The 23,891-nt window shown below is 37.7% G+C and overlaps 1 protein-coding gene across 1 annotated transcript in view; it reads left to right on the top strand.

Annotated features, from left to right (window-relative positions):
* Positions 1-3,374: 3,374 nt before the first annotated feature.
* The window catches only part of LOC102999201 (phospholipid scramblase 2-like), a 29,862-nt gene continuing 9,345 nt past the window's right edge, over positions 3,375-23,891 (top strand). Inside the window, 3 exon segments of the mRNA XM_007188170.2 lie at positions 3,375-3,417; positions 5,178-5,443; positions 6,347-6,389. Coding sequence (XP_007188232.2) covers positions 3,375-3,417; positions 5,178-5,443; positions 6,347-6,389 — 352 coding nt within the window.

Raw genomic sequence — 23,891 nt, 5'->3', positions numbered from 1 at the left:
AGTTTTTGTAGTTTTTTTTTTTTAAACTACAAATTCAATGACTTCTTGTCATTGGGCTGTTCTAATTGTCTTTTGATTCTTTATTTAGTGTTGGCAGGCTGTATGTTTCAAGAAAGTTGTCAATATTTTCTAGGTTCCAATTTGTTGTTCATAGTACTCTCTTTTGATTTTTTGTTCCTATGTGGTATTGGTTGTTATTTCTCCTCTTTCATTTCTTACTTAGTTTATTTGGGTCCTCTTTTCTTCTTGGTGAGCCTGGGTAAAGGTTTATCAATTTTATTTTCCTTTTCATAAAACAGCTCTTGGTGTCATTGATCTTTTCCATTTTTTAATCTCTATTTTGTTTATTTCCTCTCTGGTCTTTACTACTTCCTTCCTTCTGCTGACTTTGAGCTTTGTCTGTTATTCTTTTTCTAATTCTTTTAGGTGGTGGGTTAGGTTGTTTATCTGAGATTTTGTTTGTTTCTTGAGGAAGGCTTGTATCACTATAAACTTCACTCTTAACTGCTTTTGCTGCATCTCAGAGATTTTGTAAAGTTGTGTTTTCATTTTCATTTGTCTCAAAGTATTTTCCGATTTCCTCTTTCATTTCATCATTGATCCATTGGCTTTTTAGTAGCATGTTGTTTAGTCTCCATGTGTTTGTTCTTTTCACGTTTTTCCTTCTGTAGTTGATTTAAGGTATCATACTGTTATGGTCAGAAAAAATGCTTGATATAATTTCTATCCTCTTAAATTTGTTGAGGCATGTCTTGTGGCCTACTGTGTGATCTATATTGGAGAACATTCCATGTGCACTTGAAAAGAATGTTTTCTGCTGGTTTTTAATGCAATGTCCTGTAGGTATCTATTAAATCCAACTGGCTATTATGTCATTTAAGACCCCTGTTGCCTTATTGATTTTTTGTCTGGATGATGTGTCCACTGATGTCAGTGGGGTGTTAAACTCCTCTACTATTGTTGTATTATTGTCCATTTCTCTCTTTATGTGTGTTAGTATTTGTTTTATATATTTAGGTGTTCCTGTACTGGATATGTATGTGTTAACGAGTATAATATCCTCTTTTTGTATTGACCCCTTTATCATTATATAATGCCCTTCTTTGCCTTTTGTTATAGGCTTTGTTTTAAAGTCTATTTTATCTGATATGAGTATTGCTACCCCCACTTTCTTATCATTTCTGATGGCAAGCAATAACTTTTTCCATCCCCTTACTTTCAGTCTCTGTGTGTATTTAACCCTAAAGTTAGGCTCTTGTAGGCAGCATATTGAAGGGTCTTGTTTTTTAATCCAATCAGACACCCTGTGTCTTTTGATAGGAGTATTTAGTCCATTGACATTTAAAGTAATCATTGATAGGTATGCACTTATTGTCATTTTATCACTTGTTTTCCAATTGTTTTTGTAGTTCTCTGTCCATTTCTTCTTTTTCTTCTGTTTCTCAAGTTGTGGTTTGATGATTTTCTTCAGTATTATGCTTGGGCTACTTTCGTTTTGGTTTTTGCAAATCTATAGTTGGTTTTTGATTTCTGGTTACCATTGGGTTCATATATATTGACATATGATTATATCTACTTGATTTAAACTGGTAGTCATTATAATTCAAACACATTCAAAAAATCTACATTTTTTTACTCCCCTCCATCACATTTTGTGTTTTTGATGTCATATTTTACATTTTCAAGCATATCCCTTAACTGTTTATTGTAGTTCTAGTTACTTTTACAATGTTTTGTCTTTTAAATCTACCTACTGGCTTATTTGAGTTATCCTCAATCCTTACTGTAACACTGCTTTTCTTAGTGGAATTTACCCTTTTCTATAGATTCCTACTTATTTTCCATTCAGAGTAGACCCTTTGAAATTTCTTTTAGGGTAGATTTATTACTGCTGAATTCCTCCAGTTTTTGCTTGTCTGAGAAGTTATCTCTTTCTCTATTCTAAATGATAATCTTGCTGGGTAGAGTATCCCAGGTTGCAGGATTTTCCCTTTCAGCACTCTGAATATCATGCCACTCTCTTCTGGCCTGCAAAGTTTATGCAGAGAAATCAGCTGATAGCCTTATGGGCATTTCCTTGTATATGACTCTTTTGTTTTTTCTTGCTGCCTTTAGAATTCCCTCTTTATATTTAACTTTTGACACTTTAATTTGATATGTCTTTGTGTGTGGATCATCTTGTTGGGGACCCTCTTTGCTTCCTATACCTGGATACCTGTTTCCTTCTTTAGGTTTGGGAAGTTTCAGCTATGAATTCTTCAAATACATTTGTGATACCCTTCTTTCTCTCTTCTCCTTCTGCAACCCTTAGAAGGCAAATGTTGGTACATTTAATGTTATCCCAGACATCTCATATGTTGCTTTCATTTTTTTTCATTCGTCGTTCTGTCTGCTGTGCTGACTGAATGATTTCCATTATTCTATCTTCCAGATCACTTATGCATTCTTCGGTTTCATTTAGTTTGCTACTCATTGCTTCTAGAGGGTTTTTTTCATTTCATATATTGTATCATTTAGTTTTGATTGGGGCTTTTTATATTTTCTAATTCATAGTTAAGATGATCTGTGTTTAGATCAATTATCTCCCCTAAATCAGTTAGCATATTTGTTACCAATGTTCTGAATTTTTATTTGGTAAATTATTTATTTCTGTTTTATTATTTATTTTTCAGGTGTTTTCTCTTGCTCTTTCAATTCAGAGTAGTTCCTCTGCCTTTTCATTTTTCTTAACTTTCTCTGCCTCTATTAATTTAGGTGAAACAGTTACCTATTGTGGTCTTAAAGGGGTGTTCTTGTATGAGAGCATCCCTCTGCAGGTGGGAGGGCTGGATATGATGGACACCAGTCACATGTTTCCTCAGTGTGTGCTGGCAGCTATCACCTTAGTAGGAGGTGTGGTTGTTGATGGAGGAGCTAGATCCTGAGCAAGCTATGAGGAAGAACTTCCTCTATGCTCAGTGGCCATCATCACCCTGTCAATGGTGGGGTCTGCTCCCACCTTGCTGGAGCAATAGCCCTGAAGGTCAGGCTCGAGCTGGCTCTGTTCTCTTTAGCTGTGTGTTTTTCCTTCTCCTCACACCAGGTTCTTTGCTCCAAAGGTGGGGACTGGTGAAGCAAGTGGGACTCATGTGCTTACTGAGGTCCAATGCTCTGCCTGTTTAGGCACCTGTGGCTCTGCTCAGATACAGCCCATAGTGGCTTTTTCCCTGGTTGTGCCCGCCCCCACCCCAACCTAGAGCTGCACTGTTGCATAGAGTGGGCTGGGCTGCAGTGTTTGCTCAGCTGAGGCTGAGGCACACAATATGAAGGTCACAGGAATTGCAGCTGCTGTCAGAAGTCTGGGCTGCTTCTGGGGTGCCACTTGAGTAAACACAATGGCTGCCACCATCCCACCTGAGCTATCCTCTGGGGACCCAGGTAGTCTCTGTTCCTAGGTCAAGTATTTTCCCTGGTCCTGGCCACCCTAGATCTAGTTCCAAGCTGTGGTGTGGAGTGAGTGGGGCTGGGGTGTTCACTTGCCTCAGACTGGAGAGTGTGGTGAGGTGGCGGCCACTAGGGCAGACCACTGTTCACCCTTCCTGGGGGCAAGCCAGCACTACACACTCCTCTTGAGCGGAATCTAAGCTTCTCCACCCTTTCTATCTGCCCCAGCATTTCTCCAAGTAGCCAAGGAGGCTTGCCTAACATACATAAGACCTTCAGAACTAAGACACCCAGTCTATGGCTCAATCTGCTCACTCCCCAGGGCAAGTGTCCACCCATGTGATCTCCCTTTTCCTCTGACTACCCTCCCAGGGGCACAGGTCCTGACCCAATCGCTCTTCTTCACATTCTACCCGATTACACGTGTACCTTTGTTACAGCCTTGGTTGTACAGGAGTCTTTCTGCCAGTTTCCAGTTAGTTTTCCATGAGAATTGTTCCACATGTAGATGTATTTTTGATGTGTTTGTGGTGGGAGGTGAGCTCCATGTCCTCTTACTCCATTGATCTCCCTCTGAAAAAGTCTTTTAAGTCTTACTCTTTAATGAGGTATGTGTTTTGTCATCTGTGTTCTATTTAAATGTGTTTATAAATGGCCTATTCTTAGTATTAAATTTTGCATAGCCTTTGCAGTTAAAATATTTTGGGACACAGTCCTTTCAAATTATATTACATTTTTATGGAATTGTTATTCTGTGTACTGTACATATAAGCTTATGAAGCTTCACTGTTTACAAATTTTCATGGAACACAGAATATACACTTACTAAGTTTTTCTCATACTATGCTTAATATTTAAGACAATTTTGCCTCTTATACTTTTTACCTTCTTTTGTTCTCAAATTGTATTTTCCAGAGAGCTGAGGGTACAAAATTGTGAAATTTAATTTGTAACATACGTATCATAGTCAACTTTTTTTTCTGATGACAGGGTCTTAGGAAAGGGATAAACCATTGATTAAAACCCCAGGCAAACTGTTAACCCAGAGGAGTGTCTGGACAGTACTAGATAGAATGACAAGCCTTTACCTCTATACCAGGGTTCTCAAAAGCAACACTATAATATTTGGGAATGGATAATTCTTTATTTCAGGGTGCTGTTCTGAGCACTTTAGGATATTTAACAGCATTCCTGGCCTCTATCAACTATATGCCAGTATCACTCTCATCTGCAGTAGGAACAACAAAAATATCTCTAGACCTTGACAAATATTCCTTTGGTGGACAAAACCACTACCAATTCTATACATACAGGAAGTTCCATTTGTCAGATTTCCGTAATTATCATTTTCTTGCAGGGTGATTTGAATCTGGAAATGCTGGCTTAACACCTCTATTGTGGGCCCTCTACCCAATGCCTTATCTCATTTCCATGAAGGCATTCCAGAATATGTATGTGATGCTGTTAATTTTTTTTTCACTTTCTTAGGTTTCAAGCATATTTTCATCTGAATTTTGAAGAGTAAGTGTAAGGATGTGCACCAACTCTATATGCAGCCCAAAACCCTCAAAATAGAAGTGGATATGAAACAACAGATATTTGATTGAAAAATTGTTAAATGGTAAAAACACAAACCTTAAGCTTCACAGGATCAGGATTTCTGAGCAGAAATTTTTAGTTTGTAGATAACTAAAAGAACTGATATTTTCACTTTTCTGTGCAGTTACAAATAATTTCACTTGTTCATATTTTAGCATCTCCAGGACATACTGGCTGTCCTGCCCCCCAGGCTAGCAATCCTGAAATCCAGGCTGAATATCCTGGTCCCCAGCCTGGCTACACTGGAACCCAGACTGACTATCTAGTCCTACCAGTTGGTGATACAGGGGCTGGCCTAGTTGGCATTCCTATCCTATACCAGCCAGTGTCTCTTCAGACAAGTGTGCCTGCAAGGCTACTACGGATTCCAGAGCTAACACCTTCATCAGACAGTCCACCAGGGCTGGAATATTTAAATCAGGTAATTTCAAATACATAAAAGACTCAAGTAAAAATGTGCTTCCAGTTTACTTAATGACATTAACAAATGACTAATTCACAAAAGTCTGAAATGGTAAAACAACACTTTTTGCTAACAAATTACTCTAATTCTTCTAGGCAAGGTTTACTAGTAAAGCAAAATATAAATGTCTTAGGAAATTGTGTGTTCTATGATCTTGAATATGATCTGCAATAATAATCAATAGGAAACCTTTACTAAGCACTATTTTCCAGGCTTTGTTCCTAAGTATAATACATGTATTAACGGAGTTAATCCTTTAGAAACTCTATGATATATACATGCTAGACTTATCACCATTTTATCAAAAAGGAAACTGAGGCCTAGAGAAAGTTACATAATTTGCTCAGCATCAAAATGCACAGGAAGTTAGGAATGGCTTTTTACTTCTGGAACCTTGGTTCTGGATCCTGTGCCCTTTAATCCCAAGACTGAATAATTTCCTAGGAGTTAGAAACAAACATCAAATAAAACTTAGTGTTCAGTTTCAACAAGTGGTACCAAAATGGAATAATGTTTTGTGTATAATATTATGCAACTTTTTATCATAATTAATAAAATTACATTTCATGTTGCTTTTATTCTTTTGAAGACCCAATTTTATAAATGCAACTGTAAAGGGAAAAAAAAGTCCTACATTTTAATGTACTACATGATAGCTTATCTCAGCAACATGAGGTTTTACATTTGTTTGATGTTAGAAATCTCATAGGTAAAGTAGAATAGGAAGTTCTATGTGTCCAAACTATACAAAAATAAATATTCCTGTGACATCACAACCATTTTTCAAAAAATTAGTTGTGTCTCTTGCACTCTCTACACTGATATATGCTTACAGCTTAATTTTTTTGTTTACTATAATAGCTAAATCAAATCCAGATTCATCAGCAAGTTGAACTTACGGAAGGTATGTATTCATTGTATTGATTACATTTCTTTTAGAAAGAGGGTACGTTTATGCAGATAGAGGCATGTCACCAACCACAAATATAACACTTTCAGTGATGTTGGACAATTAAGCCTGGTTATTTACAAATGTCTCTCTTTGTAATGAATTGATGAGGATTATCAGCAGCTCATTTCTTGAAATTAGGCGTCAAGTGGTAAAATACTATTCCTCTGGGTATCTGTCCTCATGATAAGGACTCTAACTTAGAAAGAAAACAATCAAAATTTACTTTTGTTCCCTCTTCTCTCTAGACATCTCTTCAGGGAATCTGTCTTTTTACCTGACTTCTATGACTTCAGCTGTTTTCTCCCCAGTTTCTGACAACCTTGACATTGGCACAGAGCCACCGGCAATGGTTCATGTTAACTTATTACCATGTACTAACAGTTACCTTAATACATTTCCAGAGAGTGAACTTTTTGACTTTGGATGGGGATGTTTTGGAAAATCATATTCCTGCTCACAGTTTCTCTTGGGAGCTCAGGTGAACCCTATAAAACCTGTGTTCCACGGGCTCTGTTCCACAGACTATGAATTACCAGCTCAGACGAAGGGACACTGCCATGTTGGAGAGTGCTGACCAGCAGTCCCAGTAGCCTGGCTTCCTAGAAGAGCACCTCCGCTTGTGCTAAATGACTCCTTTGACTCTACCAGATGTTTTCAGTGTTCTCCATGTGCAAGAATAAACTTAGGAAGCCACTAGATCCGGACTGCTGCCAGGGGAAAGAGAACCTGGGTAGATTCATGAACCAGAGTGTCTTCCTTCCAGATATGAGGAGTTTAGTGAAAACTGCTAGTTGTAGAATGTATCCGTAAATCCACCTTTATATCTCTGGACAGTTCCTTTCCAGTAGTAGATTTAGAACCTGAATTGTACTAGCAGAGTAATGGATTTGGTTAAAATATACAATTATCACCTATTACATTTAAATTACTTATAGTGGACCAGTTAAAGATAGTGTCAGAGCAGGCCCCTGAACTCACCTCCTCCCATGAATGCAATGAATCTACAGCTACACACAGGACAATTCCCTCTGAAAGAAATCTAGAAACTAGCTGAATGACTCTACATATTGAACAAATGGAAAAAAAGTAAACTAAAACACTGAAACGGGTAGGAGACACTATGACACAGTCTTGCCATAAACCCCACTCCTGGCATAAGAACACAGACCAGGAGGGAACTCACATCTCCCAGCTTCTCCCTGAGGAATGGAGGGTTTGACCTCACACCTGGTGCTCCAACTTTTAAGATTTCTACCAGAGAGATGGGGCCACCAAAACCTCTAACTTTGAAAACCAATGGGACCTACATCCATGAGACCCACAAGGCTACAGAGAGCTCAGAGACAGTTTTTAGGGGCTCACTTGACTCACTATAGCTAATCCCTCTAGGCCCAATACACAGGCAACAGACTGAAACAAGCCCCATCTTTCTGTGAAAGTACCCTATTTCCTTAAATTAAAAAAAACACCTTTTAAAAATTTTATTTTTTGGGCTTCCCTGGTGGCGCAGTGGTTGAGAATCTGCCTGCCAATGCAGGGCACACGGGTTCGAGCCCTGGTCTGGGAAGATCCCACGTGCCGTGGAGCAGCTGGGCCCGTGAGCCACAACCACTGAGCCTGCGCGTCTGGAGCCTGTGCTCCGCAACAAGAGAGGCCGCGATAGTGAGAGGCCCGCGCACCGCGATGAAGAGTGGCCCCTGCTTGCCGCAACTAGAGAAAGCCCTCGCACAGAAACGAAGACCCAACACAGCCATAAATAAATAAATAAATAAATAAATAAATAAAATTTAAAAAAAAAAAAATTTTATTTTTGGGTGCAGGTTAAAATTTAACACACATGTAGGGCCCTACTATAATACTCTCCAGAGACCATGGAGGCCAGTGGAAACCTACTTACCTACTTTACACTCTGAGGTCACTGATGTCTTCAAAAAGGAGCTTATACACATGTGTGGCATCCCCAGCTTTTGTGGCTGCCATCCACAGGACAAATCCCTTGATAGATTGGCCTCGGGGGGCCAGCAGGGCTTGTGTCCATAGGTTCAGCAGGTTGGTAACAAACAAAGAAACAGTCTTAACTGGCTACCTGCCCCCCATCCCATGGCTCAGTGCATAGGAAAAGAGAGAAATATCCATCTCCCAGTCTTCTCCTGAAGGAAATATATTTATATACTTTACAAAAGCTATAGCCTGAAAGTCCAGCTTCCAATCAGCCTTCATCTAGGTGTTGACTGAAATCATCTTCTTTAGGACACTGACAGATCTTAGCATACCCTCAACCACTGTTAACCACTAAGAATAAAGAAATCACAAAAGTCTGAGAGACAACCAAGACTAGGGCAGGGTTGAATGAGAAGTTTCACCTCCTACAAAAGGCCACTCAAGACTGAAAGAGGTGAGTGTTTTATCTAATGCACAGAAACCAACACAGGGAGTCAAGAAAATAAAGAAAAAGAGGAATATATTAAAAACAAAAGAACAAGATAAAAATTCAGAAAATACATTAACTAAATGAAGGTAAGTGATTTACCTGATAATGAATTCAATATAATGGTTATAAAGATGCTCACCATGGTTAGGAGAAGAATGCTTAAACAAAGTGAGAATTTCAACAAGGGAGATAAATATAAGAAAGTACCAAACATAGATAAAGAATAAAGGAAATGAAGCGGAAATTTCAAAAGGGGTTCAACAGCAGAATAGATGAAGCAGGAAAGTGGATCAGCAAATCTGAAGACAGGCAGTGGAATTCATTCAAATAGAGGATCAAAAAAGAAGAATGAAGAAGACTGAAGATAGCTTAAGGCATTTAAGGGACGACATCGAGTGGACTAATATTCACATTATAGGGATCCAAGAAAGAGGAAAGAAAGTGAAAAGATGTAAATTGTGGTATCAGATACATAAAACATGGTCAACAGAGAGAGTAAAAACGTGGGTCTCTAGAATATGTTTAAACTCAAGTTCTTTTCAACTCAGGTGAACTGCTGTAAGGTGTTTTATGTAAGCCTAATGGTGACCACAAAACAAACACATATAATAGATACACAAAAGATAAAGAGAAAGGAATATAAGAATATTACTACAAAAATTATAAAAGCATAAATGAAGATAAAAATAGAAGAGCGGAACAATGAAATTGTTCAATGAAAACAGCCAGAAAACAATTAACAAGATGACAATATTAAATCCATAACTATCAGTAATTAAGTGTAAATGATCTAAATTCTCCAAAAAAAAAAAAAAAAAAGAGTGGCTGAATGGATTTAAAAAACAAAAAACATGATCCAACTATATGTTGGCACAAGAAACTCACTTCAGCTTTAAGAACACACACAAGTGAAAGTCAAGGGATGGAGAAAATATTCCAAGAAAATTTTAACCAAAGAAAGTTGGAATAGCTATACTCATTTAAGACAAAATAGACTTTAAGACAAGGACTGTAATAAGAGGCAAAAAAGATTATTAAATAGTGACAATCCACCAAGAGGATATAAAATTGTAAATATTTGTGCACCCAACATTGGAGCACCTGTATATATAAAGCAAATATTAACAGAACTAAAGAGAGAAATAGACAACAATAAAATAATAGTAGGGGACTTCAATACCTCACTTTCATCAACAGATAGATCATCCAGACAGAAAATCAATAAGGAAACAGTGGACTTAAACAACACCTTAGACCAGGTGGACTTAAAAGACATTTATAGAACATTCCATCCAAAAGAAGCAATATACACATTTTTCTTAAGTGCAAAAGGAATATTTTCAGGATACATCATACATTATGTCACAAAACAAGCCTTAATAAATCTAAGAAAACTGAAATCACATGAAGCATTTTTTTCAAACATAATAGTCTGAAACTAGAAATCAAGTACAAGAAGAAAACTAGAAACTTCACAAACTTGTGGAAAATTGAACAACCAAAGGGTCAAAGAAGAAATCAGAAGAGAACTCAGAAAATATCTTGAGACAAATGAAAATGGAAATACAACATACCAAAATTATGGGATGCAGGAAAAGCAGTTATAAGAGGGCAGTTCATAGCAATAAATGCAACACTAAAAGATAAGAAAGATCTCAAATAAACAACCTGACTTTACATATCAAAGAATTAGAAAATGAACAAACTAAGACAAAAACTAGTAGAAGGAAAAAAATAAGAAACCTTAGAGCAAAAATAAATGAAATAGAGACTAAAAAGGCAATAGAAAAGATCAATAGAACTAAGAGCTGGTTTTTGAAAACATAAACAAAATAGGCAAATATTTAGCTACACTTACAAAAACAAAGGTGACTCAAACAAATAAAAACTGAAAGAAAATACGTTACAGCTGACACCACAGAAATACAAAGGATCATAAAAGACAACTATGAACAATTACATGCCAACAAATTGGACTATCTAAATAGATAAATTCCTAGAAACATCCAACAAATCAAGAATAAATCATGAAGAAGTAGCAAATTTGAGCAGACCAGTTATTAGTAAGGATATTGAATCTGTAATTGAAAACCTCTCGACAAAAGCCAGGACCACATGGTGATTATATACCAGATGGTATAGTGATTAATACCAAACATTTAAAGATGAATTAACATTCATCCTTCTCAGAAAGACATCATCAACCAGCTTGTGGGTTTAAGGTGTGGGTTTGGTCCCCCACATGTCAGTGTTTCTACTTATTTTCTCTGTAGCAATTTAGTTTATCAAGAGAATGAGCCTCTAATATGCTGCTTGGGAATGATAAGCTTGGCTGTTGGCACTGTAGCACAGAGTGAGGGAGCCACTCGGCCCAAGGACCAACCAGCCCCAGCTCCCTCTCTCAGGAGAGGCTCTGCAGGCTGGCATTCAGGTCCACAAGCTCACCCACACATCTCAGCCCATACCGTGGTCCTTGGGCTTGCTAAGATGTCAGCCAAGCCCGCTTTCGGCTTCATGAACGAGCCTTCTCGGCAGATCCTGGCCGGTGGTTCTGTTGGTAATTAAAATATGGTCCTGTCTCTCAGAAGTTCACAGACTATGCTGGCAGGGAGGAAGCAAACTTATATTACCACTGTAATACAATGTGATAACATTAGATTTCAGCATGTTTGGGCATAGTCAAAGGTTGTTACCTGCCACCACAGAACTAAGTAAAGGGCAAATTACTCTGCTCCTGTTCTTACAAACTAGCTACATTGACTGACTTTTATGCAGCATAGTCTTGGCACTAGTTACTTTAGAAAATTAGCTGACACTCCCAAAAACACATTATTTTTTTAAAAGTTAACTTTTTAAAACATATTTGAGTTTATACCAAAAATATATATGTATTTTTTTCTTACATATTCAGTGTTAATTAAAAACTATACTTATTTCGTTTCTCATTTTTAGACTTGTCTTACATATCTTAATTTTGTCTATTGAGAAGAGTTGGGGCTACAGATTTGTGTTTTAGAAGACAGTCTCTAGGAGAAGACAAGATGGCAGAGTAGGAGGATCTCCTTTCATGAGTACACCAATCACAACAAACAGCCGAAAAACCATTGATAAAAAATACTGGAATCTGGGGAGTCGAGATCAAGATGGTGGAGGAATAGGAAGCAGACTTCACCTCTCTCCACAGAAACATTGAAAATACATCTACAAGTGGAGCAATTCACACAGGACAGCTACTGAGTGCCAACGGAAGACCTTAAATGCCCTAAAAGACAAGAGAAACCTCCAAGTAACCCAGTACGACAAAAGGAAAAAGAAAAAGAAGGAATGAGGACAGGGCCTGCACTCCAGGGAGGGAGTTGTGAAGGAGGAAAGGTTCCCGCACCTTGGGAGGGCTTCTCACCAGCAGAGAAATTAGACTGGATGGAGAGGGAGATTCAGAGCCTAAGAGGAGAGAGCAGCAATCAATCTGTGCAAGGCAAAATGGAGACGAACTTGCACAGAGGGTTGGCACCGCCACCCTGCACTCCCCAACCTGAGATACTCCTTTGTTGGTGGTGGGGCGGGGGGTGGTCAGTCATTCAGACTCCAAAGCTCAGTTCCAGGGAGAGGACCAGGGTTAGGTGCAGAAACACCCTGAAGAGGTCGGGCCGTGGCAACTGAGGGTGTACTAGGAAGAAGCCTGGGCCTGCCAGAGAGGCAAGACACCATTACTGGGTGCATGAGGACAGGGGAGGACCACCATAAGAACTTCTGTCCCTGTGAACGCTCCCAGGCAACAGGAAACTGCCTACAGGAACTCAGGGGGTGGGCACAAGTCACCGCCACCATCTTGGGCTTCAGAGGCCGGCACTGGCTGCCTCTTCCAGACCCACAGGTAGATGCCAGACCCCACCCCTGCTGACCCAGAAGGGTGCAGACAGCTCCAGCCACTAACAATTCTGCCAGCCTGCCTCAGGACATGCCCCCGCTGACTCAGAAGGGCACAGACAGCTTCCTCCACTAGAAAATCCACCAGCGGGCCACAGGACCCACCCCTGCTGACCCAGAAGGGCACGGACAGCTCCATCCACTAGGAATCATGGCAGCAGGCCCCAGAACCCACCCCTGCTGACCTGGAAGGGTGTGGATAGATCCATCCACTAGGAATTCCACCAGTGGGCCCCAGGACCTGCCCACGCTGTCCCACAAGGGCACAGATAGCTCTCACTACTAGGAAATCCATCAGTGGGTCCTGGGACCTGACTCAATGTCCCGGGAGGGTGCAGATAACTCCTACTACTAGGAAATATGCCCAGAGAAGTGGCTGAAACCCCAGCTGAGACCCAGGGGCTGTGTGACTAAGGAAGAAGAGCTGAAATCTCTCCTTACAGCTACACCAACTAAGGAGTTACAGCTCTGTTGACGGCCTCCTAAATTCTGTGCCTGCGAAACATCCGAAAGTACAACAAGTGTTCTTGCAGCTGAGATGGCAGCTGAGACGGGTCTGGCTTTAGCAGCTGTGGGCTCTGTGGGCACATACATGCAGGGGTTGGGCCAGACCAGAGTTTGAGCTGCCTCCTTAGCTCCCACAGGACCACAACTACTGCAGTCCTGGGACCTGACCTCAGTGGACCTGCACCAGTGGCTGCATGAAAACAATGCATGAGAGTCACCAGGGCCAACTGCAGGCATACACACAGTTAAGGTTAGACCGAGAGCAGTGCCAACAACAGCATACTTTGTGAGCCCGCACAATGGGCGAAAGGGGACGCAACAGAGCATATTTAAAGATGAACAGCTCTGGAAAAGTAATACTCAGTGGATTCTCTCCCAGTGGGAATGCTCCAAACCCACCTACCTCACACCACAGATCAGAATCACAGCTAATAAACAGATCTGGGGGCCTCTACTCCAACAAGTAGGGAGCAGACCCCACCCCTGACAGAGCAGTGAAAACCACAGAGCAAAGGGGAGGCCCCACTCAATATCTAGGGCAGGCTCTGATCACCACAACACTAATCAAACCCCCTAGCAAAGGGATAATGGCACAAGCCTTTGGACCAACCTCACCCACTGGGGGACAGACACCAGAAGCAAGAGGAACTACGATCCTGCAGCCTGTGGAAAAGAGACCACAAACACAGTAAGTTAGACAAAATGAGACAACAAAGAAATATGTTGCAGATGCAGGAGCAAGATAAAAACCTACAAGAACTAAATGAGGAGGAGATAAGCAATCTATCTGAAAAAGAATTCAGAGTAATGATAGTAAAGATGATCCATGATCTCGGAAAAAGAATAAAGGCACAGATCGAGAAGATACAAGAAAAGTTTAACAGAGACTTAGAAGAACTAAAGAACAAAGAAATAGAGATGAATAAAATGATAACTAAAATGAAAAACACACTAGAAGGAAACAACAGCAGAATAACTGAGGCAGAAGAATGGATAAGTGACCTGGAGGACAGAATGGTGGAAATCTGTGCTGTGGAATAAAATAAAGAAAAAAGAATGAAAAGAAATGAGGAGAGTCTCAGAGAGCTCTGGGACAACATTAAACACAACAACATTAGAATTATAAGGGTCCCAGAAGAAGAAGAAAAAGAGAAAGGGCCTGAGAAAACATCTGAAGAGATTAGAGTAGAAAACTTCCCTAACATGGGAAAGGAAATAGTCACCCAGGTCTAGGAAGTGGCAGGAGTCCCATACAGGATAAACCCAAGGAGGAACAGGCCGAGACAAATATTAATCAAACTAACAAAAATTAAATACAAAGAAAAAATATTAAAAGCAACAAGGGAAAAGCAACTAATAACATACAAGGGAATCCCCATAAGGTTATCAGCAGATTTTTCACCAGAAACTCTGCAGGCCAGAAGAGGGTGGCAGGATATATTTAAAGTGATGAAAGGGGAAAACCTACAAGCAAGAATATTCTACCCAGCATGGTTCTCATTCAGATTTGACGGAGAAAGCAAAAGCTTTACAGACAAGCAAAAGCTAAGAGAATTCAGCACGACCAAATCATGTTTACAAAAAATGCTAAAGGAATTTCTCTAGGCAGAAACACAAGAGAAGAGAACAAAAGACAAAAGGAAGAAAAAAACACCTACAAAAACAAATCCAAAACAATTAACAAAATGGCAAAAAGAATATCCATATTTATACTTACCTTAAATGTAAATGGATTAAATGCTCCAACCAAAAGACATAGACTGGCTGAATGGATACAAAAACAAGACCCATATATCTGCTGCCTACAAGAAATCCACTTCAGATCTAGAGAGACGTACAAACTGAAAGTGAGGGGACGGAAAAAGATATTCCATGCAAATGTAAATCAAAAGAAAGTCAGAGTAGCAAAGCTCATATCTGACAAAATAAACTTTGAAATAAAGATTGTTACAAGACACAAAGAAAGACACTACATAATGATCAAGGGATCAACCCAAGAAGAAGATATAACAATTGTAAATACAGATTCACCCAACACAGGAGCACCACAATATATAAGGCAAATGCTAACAGCCATAAAAGGACAAACTGACAATAACACGATAATGGGGGGGACTTTAACATCCCACTTACATCAATGGACAGATCATCCAGACAGAAAAGCAATAAGGAAACACAGGCCTTAAATGACACACTGGACCAGATAGACTTATTTGAAATTTATAGAACACTCCACGTGAAAGCAACAGAATACACATTCTTTTCAACTGCACATGGAAAATTCTCCAGGATAGATTACATGCTGGTCCACAATGCAAGCCTTGGTAAATTTAATAAAATTGAAATCATAACAAGTATCTTTTCCGACCACAATGCTATGAGATTAGAAATCAATTACAGGAAAAAATTGAAAAACAAACAAACACGTGGAGGCTAAACAAAATGTTACTAAATAACGAATGGATCACTGAAGAAATCAAAGAGGAAATCAAAAAATACCTAGAGACAAATGAAAACAAAAACGTGATGACTCAAAACCTATGGGATGCAACAAAAGCAGTTCTAAGAGCAAAGTTTATACTGATACAACCTTGCCTCAGGAAACATGAAAAATCTCAAATAAACAACCTATCCTTACACCTAAAGCAACTAGAGAAAGAAGAACAAACAAAACCAAAAATTAGTAGAAGGAAAGAAATCATAAAGATCAGAAGAGAAATAAGTGAAATAGAAATGCAAAAAACTATAGCAAAGATCAATAAAACTAAAACTGGTTCTTTGAGAAGATAAACAAAATTGATAAACCTTTAGCCAGACTCATCAAGAAAAAAAGGGAGAAGACTCAAATCAATAAAATTAGAAATGAAAAAGGAGAAGTTACAACAGACAACACAGAAATACAAAGAATCATGAGACTACTACCAGCAACTATATGCCAATAAAATGGACAACCTGGAAGAAATGGACAAATTCATAGAAAGGTACAACCTTCCAAGTCTGAACAAGGAAGAAATAGAAAATATGAACAGACCAATCATGAGTAATAAAATTGAAACTGTGATTAAAAATCTTCCAACAGACAGAAGTCCAGGACCATATGGCTTCACAGGCGAATTCTATCAAACATTTACAGAAGAGCTAACACCCATCCTTCTCAAACTCTTCCAAGAAATTGCAGAGGAAGGAACACTCCCAAACTCATTCTATGAGGCCACCATCACCCTGATACCAAAACCAGACAAAGATACTACAAAAAAAGAAAATTACAGACCAATATCACTGATGAACACAGATGCAAAAATCCTCAACAAAATACTAGCAAACAGAATCCAACAACACATTAAAAGGATCATACACCATGAACAAGTGGGATTTATCCCAGGGAAGCAAGGATTCTTCAATATACACAAATCAATCAATGTGATACACCATATTAACAAACTGAAAAATAAAAACCATACGATCATCTCAACAGATGTAGAAAAAGCTTTTGACAAAATTCAACATTCATTTATGATAAAAAAAAACTCTCCAGAAAGTGGGCACAGAAGGAACCTAGCTCAACATAATAAAGGCAATACACGACAAACCCACAGCAAACATCATTCTCAATGGTGAAAAAATGAAAGCATTTCCTCTAAGATCAGGAACAAGACAAGGATGTCCACTCTCGCAACTTTTATTCAACACAGTTTTGGAAGTCCTAGCTACAGCAATCAGAGGAATAAAAGGAATCCAAATTGGAAAAGAAGAACTAAAACTGTCACTGGTTGCAAATGACATGATACTATACATAGAAAATCCTAAAGATTCTACCAGAAAACTACTAGAGCTCATCAATGAATCTGGTCAAGTTGCAGGGTACAAAATTAATACACAAAGTCTCTTGCATTCCTATATGGTAACAATGAAAGATCAGAAAGAGAAATTAAGAAGCAATCCCATTTACCATCACATCACAAAGAATAAAATACCTGGGAATAAACCTACCTAAGGAAGCAAAAGACCTGTACTCAGAAAACTATAAGATACTGATGAAAGATATCAAGGATGAAACAAACAGATGGAGAGATATACCATATTCTTAGATTAGAAGACTCAATATTGTGAAAATGACTATACTACCCAAAGCAATCTACAGATTCAATGCAATCCCTGTGAAATTACCAATGGCATTTTTCACAGAATTAGAATGAAAAATCTTACAATTTGTGTGGAAACACAGAAACCTGGAAGAGCCAAAGCAATCTTGAGAAAGAAAAACGGAATTGGAGGAATCAGGCTCCCTGACTTCAGACTATACTACAAAGCTACAGTAATCAAACAGTGTGGTACTGGCACAAAAACAGAAATATACATCAATGGAAGAGGATAGAAGGCCCAGAGGTAAACCCACACACCTATGGTCACCTAATCTATGACAAAGGAGGCAAGAATATACAATGGAGAAAAGACAGTCTCTTCAATAAGTGGTGCTGGAGAAACTGCACAGCTACATGTAAAAGAATGAAATTAGAACACTCCCTAACACCATACACAAAAATAAACTCAAAATGGATTAAGTACCTAAATGTAAAGCCAGACACTATAAAACTCTCAGAGAAAAACATAGGCAGATCATTCTTTGACATAAATCACAGCAAGATCTTGTTTGATCCACCTCCTAGAGTAATAAAAATTAAAAAAAAAATAAACAAATGGGACCAAATTAAACTCAAAAGCTTTTGCATAGCAAAGGAAATCATTAAAAAACCCAAAAAGACAACACTCAGGATGGGAGAAAATATTTGCAAATGAAGCAACCAACAAGGGATTAATCTCCAAAATACATAAACAGCTCCTGAAGCTCAATATCAAAAAGCAAATAACCCAATTAAAAAATGGGCAGATCTAAATAGACATTTCTCCAAAGAAGACATACAGATGGCCAAGAAGCACAGGAAAACATGCTCAACATCACTAATTATTAGAGAAACGCAAATCAGAACTACAGTGAGGTATCATCTCACACCAGTCAGAATGGCCATCATCAAAAATTCTACAAACAATAAATGGTGGAGAGGGTGTGGAGAAAAGAGAACCCTCCTACACTGTTGGTGGGAATGTAAATTAGTACAGCCACTATGGGGAACCGTATGAAGTTCCTTAAAAACTAAAAATGGAGCTACCATATGACCCAGCAATCCCACTCCTGGGCATATACCCAGAGAAAACCATAATTCAAAAAGATACATGCACTCCAATGTTCAATGCAGCCCTATTTACACTAGGCAGGACATGGAAGCAACCTACATGTCCATCAACAGAGAAATGGATAAAGAAGATGTGGTATGTATATACAATGGAATATTACTCAGCCATAAATGGAACAAAATAATGCCATTTATAGCAACATGGATGACCCTAGAGATTGCCATACTGAGTGAAGTAAGTCAGACAGAGAAAGAGAAATAGCATATGATATCACTTATATGTGGAATCTAAAAAGATGGTACAAATGAATTTATTTACAAAACAGAAATAGGATCCCAGATGTAGAAAACAAACTTATGGTTACCAACAGGGAAGGGGGGGAGGGATAAATTGTGAGATTGGGATTGACAAGTATACACTACTGTATATAAAATAGATAACTAATAAGAACCTACTGTATAGCACAGCAAACTCTACTCAATACTCTCTAATGGCCTCTATAGGAAAAGAACCTAAAAAAAGAGTGGATATATGTAAATGTGTAACTGATTCACTTTACTGTACAGCAGAAACTAACACAACACTGTAAATCAACTATACTCCAATAAAAATTAATTTAAAAATAGTCATCCTTCTCAAACTCTTCCAAACAACAGAAGAGGAGATAACACTTCCAATCTCTTTTTACAAAGACAGCATTACCATAATACCAAAACCAGATAAGGACAGTACAAGAAGAGAAAATTATGGTCCAATATCCCTGAAAAACATCGATGCAAAAATTCTCAACATAAGCAAATGGAATTCAACAATACATTCAAAGAATCATACACATGGTCTAGTAGGATTTATTCCAATGAGGCAAGGATGTTCAGCATCTGCAAATCAAGCCATGTGATACAACACTTAATAAAATGAGGGATTAAAATCATATGATCTTCTGAATAGGTGCTAAAAAAGAAGCATTTGACAAAATTTAACATACATTCATTATAAAAAAAAAACTCTCAAAAGACTGGCTATAGAAGGAACGTACCTCAACATAGTAAAGACCACATATAACAAGCCCAGAGTTAACATCATATTCAACACTGAAAATTTGAGAGCTTTTCATCTAAGATCAAGAAGAATAAAAGAATGCCCACTCTATCCACTTTTATTCAGTTGAAGTCCATGAGAGAGCAATTAGACAATAAAAGGCATCCAAATCATGAAGAAGTAAAACTCTATTTGCAGGTGACATGATATTACATGGAAAACCTTAAAGACTGCTCCAGTAACTGTTAGAACTAATAAACAAATTCAGTATAGTTGCAGGATACATAATCAATATACAAAATCAGTTGCATTTCTATACACTAACAATGAAGTATCTTAAAAAATTAATTAAGTAAACAATCCCATTTACAATTGCATCAAAAAGAATCAAATATCTAGGAATAAATTTAACCAAGGAGGTGAAAGATCTGTACAATGAAAACAGAAAGATATTGGTGAAAGAAACTGAAGAAGACACAAATAAATGGAAAGATATTCTCATGGATTGGAAGAAATTAATATTGTTCAAAGGTCCTTACTAACCAAAACAATCTACAGATTCAATGAAAACCCTATCAAAATTCCAATGGCAATTTTCACCAAAAGTGGAAAAACAAGCCTAGAATTTGTACAAAACCACAAAAGACATGAATAACCAAAGCAATGTCAAGAAAGAAAAACAAGCTGGAGGCATTATATCATATGTAATATGGTTTCTGATTTCAAACCATATTACAAAGCTATAATAATCAACACAATGTGGTATTGGCATAAAAGCAGACACATAGCTCAAGGGAACAGAATAGAGAGCCCAGAAATAAACCTGCACACACGCGGTTATTTAATTTATGATAAAGGAACAACAATATACAACGGGAAACAACAGTCTCTTCAATACATGGTGTTGGGAAAACGGGATTGCCGCATGCAAAAGAATGAAACTGGACTACTATCTTATACCATACACAAAAATCAACTCAAAATAAATGAAAGTCTTGCAAGTAAGACATAAAACTCCTAGAAGAAAACATAGGAAATAAGCTCCTTGACATTGGTCTAGGCAATGTTTTCTTGGATAAATTACAAAAGCACATAACAAAAACTAAGATAAACAAGAAGGACTACATTAAAGAGATTATTTACAGCACAGGAAACCATGAACAAAACGAAAAGGCAACACATGGAATGGGAAAAAATATTGCAAATCATCTCTGATAAGGGACTAATAACTGAAATATATAAAGATCTCATACAACTTAGTAGAAAGGAAAATTGATTAAAAATGATTTAAAAATGAGGATCTGATAAGATATCTTCCAAAGAAGACATACAAATGGCTAATAATTACATGAAAAAGCACTCAACAGCACTAATCATCAGGGAAATGCAAATCAAAACTTCAGTGAGATATCACCTCACACCTGTTAGAATGATTATTATCAAAAAGAGAGGAGACAACAAGTGTTCATGAGGATGTGGAGAAAAGGGAACCCTTGCATACTGTTGTGATGGGAATGTAAAGTGGAGGGGCTGCTGTGGGGAACAGTATGGAGATTTCTCAAAAAATTAAACAGAACTACCATATGATCAGTTCCCTTTTTTCCATTCTTGGTATTTAACCAAAGGAAACAAAATCACTATCTCCAAGAGATAACTGCACCCCCATGTTCACTGCAGCATATTTACAGTAGCCAAGACTTGGTAACAACCTATGTTTCCATTGACAGATAGATGGATAAAGAAAATATGATATAGTTATACACACACATACACACACACAATGGAATGTTATTCAGTCAGAAAAATAAGGAAATTCTACCATTTGCAACAACATGATGGACCTTCAGGGCATTATGCTAAATGACATAAGTTAGAAAAAGAAGGCGAATAATGTCTTATCTCAATATATGTGGAATTAAAAAAAAAACTGAACTCATAGATACAGAAAACAGATTGGTGGTTGCCAGAGGTTTGGGTGTAGTGGGTTGGTGAAATGAGGGAAGGGGGTGAACAGGTACAAATTCCAGTTTTAAGTAAACTAAGTCCTGGGGATGTGATTTACAGTATGGTGAATATAATTAACAACAATGTATTATACATTTGAAAGTTGCTAATCTTAAATAATCAGTTCACAAGGAAAAGAAATTTTTATCTAGGTGTGGTGATGGATGTTAACTTATTGTGCTAATCATTACACTATAAGTAGATATATCAATCATTATGAGGTACACCTAAAACTAATAAATACAATGTTATATGTCAATAGCATCTCAACAAAAAATTACAAGTATCATTTTCAATAAACATTATTTATAATGCATAGTATTAGATATTTATAATGTTCTTGGTTTTGTTTAGTTTCTTGAAACAGTTTTCTCTCAAAAGGAGCTGTTTGATAATTTGTATTCTGATTTTTTTAAATGTATTATTCTAAAGCACACATTATTGAGATTATAAAACCCCCAAATACAGATACTTACATTATACAGCACTCCATTTATAGTTTAGGTTTTAAAACTTTATATGTATTTGTGAAATATACATATGTCTTTATCATTAAATATAAATTAACAAATTTACTGCTTGATAACTCTTCAGTTTTTTAAAAGGAATGTCTTTAATTTTCTTCTTTTCTTTTTGTTTCTAAATGGAAGTCTACATTATAACCTTAAAAGTAGTATAAAGTGATGATGATTATTCAGTTTATTTTTAGCATCTGAGGCTATGACCAGCACTTATTCCTTTCCCAAGTTAAAAATTTAATACATCATAAAGACATAACCATAGATTCTTTGTTTTCTTTTCATTTTTTAAGTAACTAGAAGGAAACATAGAGATTATGTAAGCCCATTGATCTCATTTTACAAAAAAAACTGAAGATTTTTGAGATTAAGCTACTTAATGAAACACTTAGGTAATAGATCCCATCTCATGAATCAGTTTAATTTTTTTCTCATTAGACTTTGACTGGGAGATGGCAATGTCAAGAATGGTTCTTTTAAAGGCAGAGTAAAGCCCTGTCTAAATCAGAGTAAAGACACTTAAAGAGAGGTCATTGTGATAAAATTCGTGAACATCTCCATCTGACTAAAAGTCTATCCACACCGATATTAGAGAGTGGTTTTCGTCTCCATACATATCTTTTAATCACTTTTAGCCACTTTTGGTGGCTTCTGACATCCTATGACCCATGTTAATGAGGGCTGTGGACAAGTGGGACCATGAATTGCTCCCTCCTGGCTTTAAGCAAGGAGAGGTTTCCAAAGTGTGGTTCAATGTGGGAAGCCCTTTGGTAAGATACCACGTGGGTGTCAGATGTCAGCACATCTCTGTTTCCCCCGTGAAGAGATTAGCCCCCGCTAAGGTACAGAGTTCACTTAGGATGCCAGTGGTCTAGATATCCTCCTACTTACAGCCTTGGTTGCCAAGCGCCTTTCCCCTTGTCTAATACCCATTTCCCACTTCTGAACAACCACTGCTGAGCTAAACAAGGGTGCTCTGGGCCCAGGGTGACGTCCTACCTCACCTTCCATTTTCACTCTCTCCCTCTTCACATGTGTGCATTGAGAGAAAGCCCTCTCACACCTTCCTCAAACAGTGCAGAAAGAGAAGCCATGACTGTGGTTTATAAAACTGTATCTCAAGCCAATTTACTTAATATAATACTATATGGTGCATAAACATAGCAATCATCCTATCTTCCCCTCCATAGCTGAATACATGACAAGTAGACATTTTCTGCATTCACTTAGCACGACTGTGACCATCGACAGCACGGGACCATCCCTCACAGCAAAGTCTCCCTTTCTGACATGGGTCCATGGAATTAGGAAGATACGAGTTGTTTTCTCTTCCATATCTTGCATAGATGCTCTTAATTTCTCAGTACCTTAATACCATTTCCTCCTTTTTTTCTTTGCCTTTTTTTCTCTGTCTAGATCATCTTTAAACACCTTTCCTTTTCTACCTATTCGATAAGTATAATCTAATGTCTAAAAATATGTCTAAATATTTAGATTCTAGATAGTTTTAACATACTGGTGATTATGGTTTCCTCTTCTATGTTTTTAGCCATAATAAGTTATGAAACCAGTAACAAATATGAAATTAAGAACAGCCTTGGACAGAGGATATACTTTGCAGCAGAGGATACTGTTTTCTCTTCCATGTCTCACATAGATTTTCTTAATTTCTCAGTACCTTAATACCCTCTCCTCCTTCTCTCTCTTTCCCTTTTTTCTAACTCTAGTTCATCTCTGAACATCTTGCCCAATGTAATATGAAGTATCTAAAAATATTTCAATCTAATCTACGTTTTTAACATATGATGATTATGATTTTATCTTCTATGTTTTCAG

The sequence above is a fragment of the Balaenoptera acutorostrata genome, chromosome 4, assembly GCF_949987535.1.
Source record: "Balaenoptera acutorostrata chromosome 4, mBalAcu1.1, whole genome shotgun sequence".
Classification (NCBI taxonomy): domain Eukaryota; kingdom Metazoa; phylum Chordata; class Mammalia; order Artiodactyla; family Balaenopteridae; genus Balaenoptera; species Balaenoptera acutorostrata.
This window is presented reverse-complemented; position numbering and strand designations above follow the sequence as displayed.